At 37.5% G+C, this 5,671-nt stretch overlaps 1 protein-coding gene across 1 annotated transcript; it reads left to right on the top strand.

The window, feature by feature from the left end:
• LOC105162773 (cytosolic sulfotransferase 12-like) lies at positions 4,045-5,010 on the top strand. Its single transcript, XM_011080894.1, has one exon. It carries the CDS (start codon positions 4,045-4,047, stop codon positions 5,008-5,010), a length of 966 nt encoding a protein of 321 aa, XP_011079196.1.

Genomic DNA, 5,671 nt, shown 5'->3' with positions numbered 1-5,671 from the left:
TCTCTTGAGAATGTCAAGAGGCTTATCCAGAGGAACTTCAGTGAGAATCCTCTGGCTTGGTGGGATAGGAACAAGATCGAAGCTACTCTAAAGGTCAAAGAGCAGTGCAAATACGAGTATGTTCGATACAAGCCTATCCAGATGAACATGGAGGATAAGAAGGATATGCAGATGATAATCAAAGAGCATATCAGTCTTGGACTCATTAAACTTGGAATCTCTACCTACAGTAGCCCTGGATTCCTGGTAAGAAACTATGGTGAGATTAAGAGAGGTAAACCCAGGTTGGTTATTAACTATCAAGGTATTAATAAGATATTAGAATTTGATGGTTATTACATTCCTAGTAGAGAACACTTAATTGATTGCATTAAAGAAGCAAAAGTGTTTTCTAAATTCGATTGCAAATTTTTATCAGATCAGATTAAGATGGAGAATGAATCAAAGAAATTTACTGCATTCTCTACACCACAGGGACAGTATATCTGGAATGTGCTTCCAATGGGTTTAGCTAATGCACCCCAGATATTTCAAAGAAAAATGGATAATCTTTTCAAAGATTATTTTGAGTTCATGTTTGTCTATATTGACGATATACTAATTGCATCCAAAAATAGAAAAGAGCATATTAAACATCTTCAAATATTTTCCGATGCATGCTATAAAGAAGGTTTTGTACTTTCTGAAAAGAAAGCTACTATTGCAGTCAATAAGATTGAATTTTTAGGAATCCTTATTGACGAAACAGGAATTGAGTTGCAGGACCATATTGTGGAGAAAATCCGCAATTTTCCAGATGAACTCAAAGACAAGAAGCAATTGCAAAGCTTCTTGGGAGTTGTTAATTTTACAGGAATCTTCATTAAGGATCTTGCAAAATACAGAAAGGATTTCCGACTACTTCTGAAAGAAACGGAGAGTTCAAAGTGGAAATGGGAAGAAATCCACACCAAAAGGGTTCGTGAGCTAAAACAAGTTTGCAATAACCTTCCAAAACTTGCTATACCGCAAGACGGGGATGAATTGGTAGTCTACACAAACGCCAATGATTACAGATGGGCGGCAGTGCTCATTAAGAAGACAACTACAGGGGAAGAACCTTATAGATATACCGGAGGGTTGTTCTCAGAACGACAAGCCAAAGTTTGGCACATAAACGAGAAAAATTTTTTTGCGGTTTGGAAGGCTTTCAAAAAATGGCCTTTATATTTACTTGCTAAAGAATTTACTTTAAAAGTTGATAATACTAATGTTAAGGTTTTCTTAAAAAATAAATTAGAATAAAAAATAGAGAAAGCTCGTATTATCAGATGGCAAGCAGAATGCCAATATTATCGTTATAATATTGTCGTTATAAAATCTCATGAGAATGTTCTTGCAGATTTCCTGACGAGAGATGGGGGAATCTGAAGCAAACTCCATCATGTTGAGACTCAGGCACCTTAGGGAAAACCTCAAGGAGTTTGACAGAAAGTTCGGGCAGCTAGCGGTTAACGCCCAAATTGCCGGACAAATCCAAAGAGCTGATCTAAACATTGTCCAGGTCGCAATAAGGAGTTCCTTATTAGCATCCACCTCGCTATGGAATGACTTACAAGAATTAATTCGGAAGGCGGCACCTTCGTGGATGACTCACGAGTTGAGGGAGCATGACCCAAAACATGCCTTTAGAGTACAGGGCTCTACACATGTAGCGTCGGATTCAAGTACCGATTGCACAAGGCCATCACCAGACTCTGGTGAAAAGGCAACAATTGAATCATAGGTAGTGCAAACTCCTGTAGGTTCAAGTCAACCCAGCACCTCTGGGGTTAAAGAGGGAGAGATTAGCCTTAGGACAATGACAAGCACCTCTAAGGCTAATACTAACGAATTAATATCTTCTTCTGCTTGGCAGGATTATCAGCGTATGTGGGAAAAATTAATTTCCCGCAAAAGAGTCAATCCAAGCAAGACCATTATCGAAACGTCCGGAAAATATAACAGAGCCTGGATGTTAGAAGGGTCAAAACCAGAAGATGTCAGAGAATGGTATGATTTTGGAGCACTTGCTTCAGTTCATACTATGTCACCATGTTTTTCGGAAATGTCAAAACTTCCGGAGTGGATTAGTGGGGCGGTCTTTGATTCATGGCAAAACAACATCCACTTGAAAAGAGGCGATGTTCTGGAGATAAAATTTGTTTCAGTAGCTCCCGAAACTGCAGGAAAAGAGTCTCATCCAACATTCCATTTCATGAAGCTGCAGAGGTCAGATATGGTAGCTTTCAACAAAATCAAAGCTGCCTTAGGAGAAGCTCCCTTAGTATCAGCCATTAGTGAAGATAGTATCTCTACCAAGAGAGCTTGGGGACTATGGGTCTGTCACACAGAGATGGACAAAGTCAAGTATCCATTCAAGATTTTCTCAAACAAAGTGAATGGATCATTCCTGTTAAATTCCATGACAGGGAAAAGCACGGAGTTTGCTGAAAGCTTATTCGAAAAGAAGAGGATGTTAATTTGGAAAAATAAGCTGCCAGCAACCGAAGCCACAAGGATGAAGACGTGCAACATGTTGCATGTTGGGGCACAACCATACCATTTATGCCCTTGCTGCGAGAAACAAGAAAAGCCCCTGTTCAGGACAAAGATTCGGGTCATGAAAAATAAACCCAAAAAAGAGAAAAATTTTTACCAAGAGAAGTAAAAGTTAAACGATGTAAAAAATCGAAAGTATAAGACTGTCGGCAGAAAATAACAAAAGCCAACAGTCAGCAAAGCAGCCAGCTGGAAATCATGTGACCGACAAACTATTTATGACAGACAGCTGGAAATCACAAGGCGATGATAAACGCAATGACGTCATCACAAAAGCAAGTTTTGGAGTCCGAATTTTAAGTCCGCGGACGCCTATAAATAAAGAGGCAATGAAGCAGAAGGGGATTATCAGAAAAACTTCTCCTACTCTTCAAAGCATTATTTGAGTGTTTTCAATATCTCTAGTATTTTAATCTTTCAGTTTATGGGGGTTTCTCCAACGAGTCTAGTCCTCTATCCTATGAGAGTTTAAACAGTTGTCTCCTCCAACGGAGGAATAGTATCTATGTAATATTCTCGATATTCTTCAATAAAGAAAGACTTCTGTTCCACTTGTTTATCCAAAATATTATCAAGTCTCTATTTCGAAACATCTTTTACGCCCTAAGGTAGGAAACGAAATAGGGCTGTGCTGTTTTGCTACTGAAGGAGCCAAGTTTCTGCGAACCATCAGCTGCGGTTGGGTGGTTGGAAGTAGTCCGTAAAATCAAAGATTTGGAATACCCAAAAGCAGGACGGTCAAATCAAGGTATGAATTTATGGAGGTTTAGTTTTATTACGGAAGCATGATGGGCCAAACTAGGGCATGAGTATGGCTATATTCAGTTTTCTTAAGAAGGGCAAAATAGTCACTAATTTGGCTGAAGGACCAAAACAGAACAGATTTAAAAGTTAAAGGACCAAAATGGAAAATCGAATAGTTAAAGGACCAAATCGGGAAATCACTAAAGTTACGGGACCAAAATTGCTTTAAAGCCTAAAGAGTCCCTAAACACTAAAGGGTCTCATATGAAATTCATGATTTGCGATTTTAATATAATATGGACACAATAATACATAATTTATTAAAATGTTAAAATGCGACCCAACTCCATTACGACTTTTCTATAGATATTATGTACAAAATATATAATTGTGAGTCAAACTTTTTCAACGACTTTTCTATAGATATTATGTACAAAATATATAATTGTGAGTCAAACTTTTTCAGGACCAAATACGTATTGGGACTAAAATTTTGCAAGGTTTGCAAAAAGTATGCGACATAAAGAGTCCCTCAACACTAAATATAATTTAGTACAGTTAATTGGGCCAACTCGTCCAATTAATATCCTAGGACAATTTAAACATAAATAGATTGTTCCCTCTATAAATATGTACTTCATTTCCTATCTATATATCCATCGAACTACTCCAACCATTGCTACTCCTCTCGCTCTCATATTCACCAATTAATTAATTAAGATGGAGGATTCTAGTTTTGACTTGGAGTTGGAGTTATCTTCCCTCCCTAGAGAAAAATGGTGGGCCGATGATTATCTCTATCAACTTGGAGGCTTTTGGTTTTTGCCTCAATCGATCGAAGGTGTTATCAGAGTTAATAAGAATTTTCGACCACTTCCCAGTGATGTAATCTTAGCCTCTTTTCCTAAAACTGGCACCACTTGGCTCAAAGCCCTTCTCTACTCTATTGTTAACCCATCCTCCAAACATCGCTTGACTGTCGAAAATCCACACTCGTTGGTCCCATTTCTGGAATACTTTGATTCCTATGGTAAGCCGCCTTATGAGTCTACCACAGTCGTCTCTCCTGATGCTAATCACTGTCGACGAATTTTCAGCACACACATGCCATACCAACTCCTAGAAAGAACCCTAGATTCATCAGATTGTCGTGTAGTTTATGTGACACGGAATCCGAAGGACACTCTTGTATCGACATGGCATTTCGTGAACAAGTGGGAGAAGGCAAGGGAGGAGCCCTGGCCTTTCGAAGTGGCAGTGGAGAAATTTTGTTGTGGAGTTACTCCTTATGGGCCTTATGATGATCATGTGATGGGTTACAGAAAGTTGAGTTTGAAAAGGCCAAAAAATGCGCACTTTCTCACTTATGAGGAGCTTAAGAATGACCCTGAAACTCATGTCAAGAATTTGGCTGAGTTTTTGGGGTGTCCCTTTGAAGGAGAGGATGTGGAGGGGCAGGTGAGAGAGATTGTGAAGAGTTGCAGCTTTGAGGTACTAAGTAGTCATGAAGTGAACAAGTCCGAGGATGTTCTCCCTGGAATACCACTCAACCTAACACTAAATTCTTTCTTTAGAAATGGGGTTGTTGGGGGTTACAAGGACCATCTATCTGATGAGATTGTGGAGAAAATAGATGCACTTACCAGGGAGAAATTTCATTCTTTGGGTTTCATGTATGGGATTTAGTAATGATAAGAACCCAATGTGGTGTTGGGGAGTTTGGAACAATAAAAGGCAAAGTAAGAGTGAATATTTAGGTACATCTAATCGGAGAGTATCGACATAATCCTTTTGTTAGGGAAATGCTACCTACATGAAAAAAATCGAAATGTATATATGTATATAGAGGGTAAACAACATTTTAACCCCTTATGAAAAATAAGTAGTGATTTATCTCTCTATATTTTTTAAAATACAATAATTTACCCGTTATGATTTATAAAATGAAGCAATTTATCTCCCTGTATATCCCTGTATAATCCTTTAAAAAAATACAGGGAGGTAAATCAATACTTATTTTTTATAAAGGGGTAATTTGCTCATTTGCGATATTATAAGAGGTTGCTTGCAATTTTTTCCTATATGTATATGCTTAAATATGTCAGGATAAATTAACTTTAATGTATTATGTGTAATTTAAATGCAGAAATATGTATCCAAACATAAATATAGTACTTATTAGCCAGAAAAAATATTATGTTCACAACTTCTTTTATATGTTTCTATCACTGAATCATTATTGTTCGTACAATTGTATTTTCTGAAAAGATTGCAAATAATTGATTTAATTAATAAGGAAGCAATTTAATTAAGTCTACCATTTGTAATTCACTTCCTAGGTTTAAAA

Source organism: Sesamum indicum, linkage group LG5 (genome assembly GCF_000512975.1).
Source record: "Sesamum indicum cultivar Zhongzhi No. 13 linkage group LG5, S_indicum_v1.0, whole genome shotgun sequence".
Taxonomy (NCBI): Eukaryota; Viridiplantae; Streptophyta; class Magnoliopsida; order Lamiales; family Pedaliaceae; genus Sesamum; species Sesamum indicum.
Note: the sequence above shows the minus strand (reverse complement) of the source record. Positions and strands in the feature narration are given on the sequence as shown.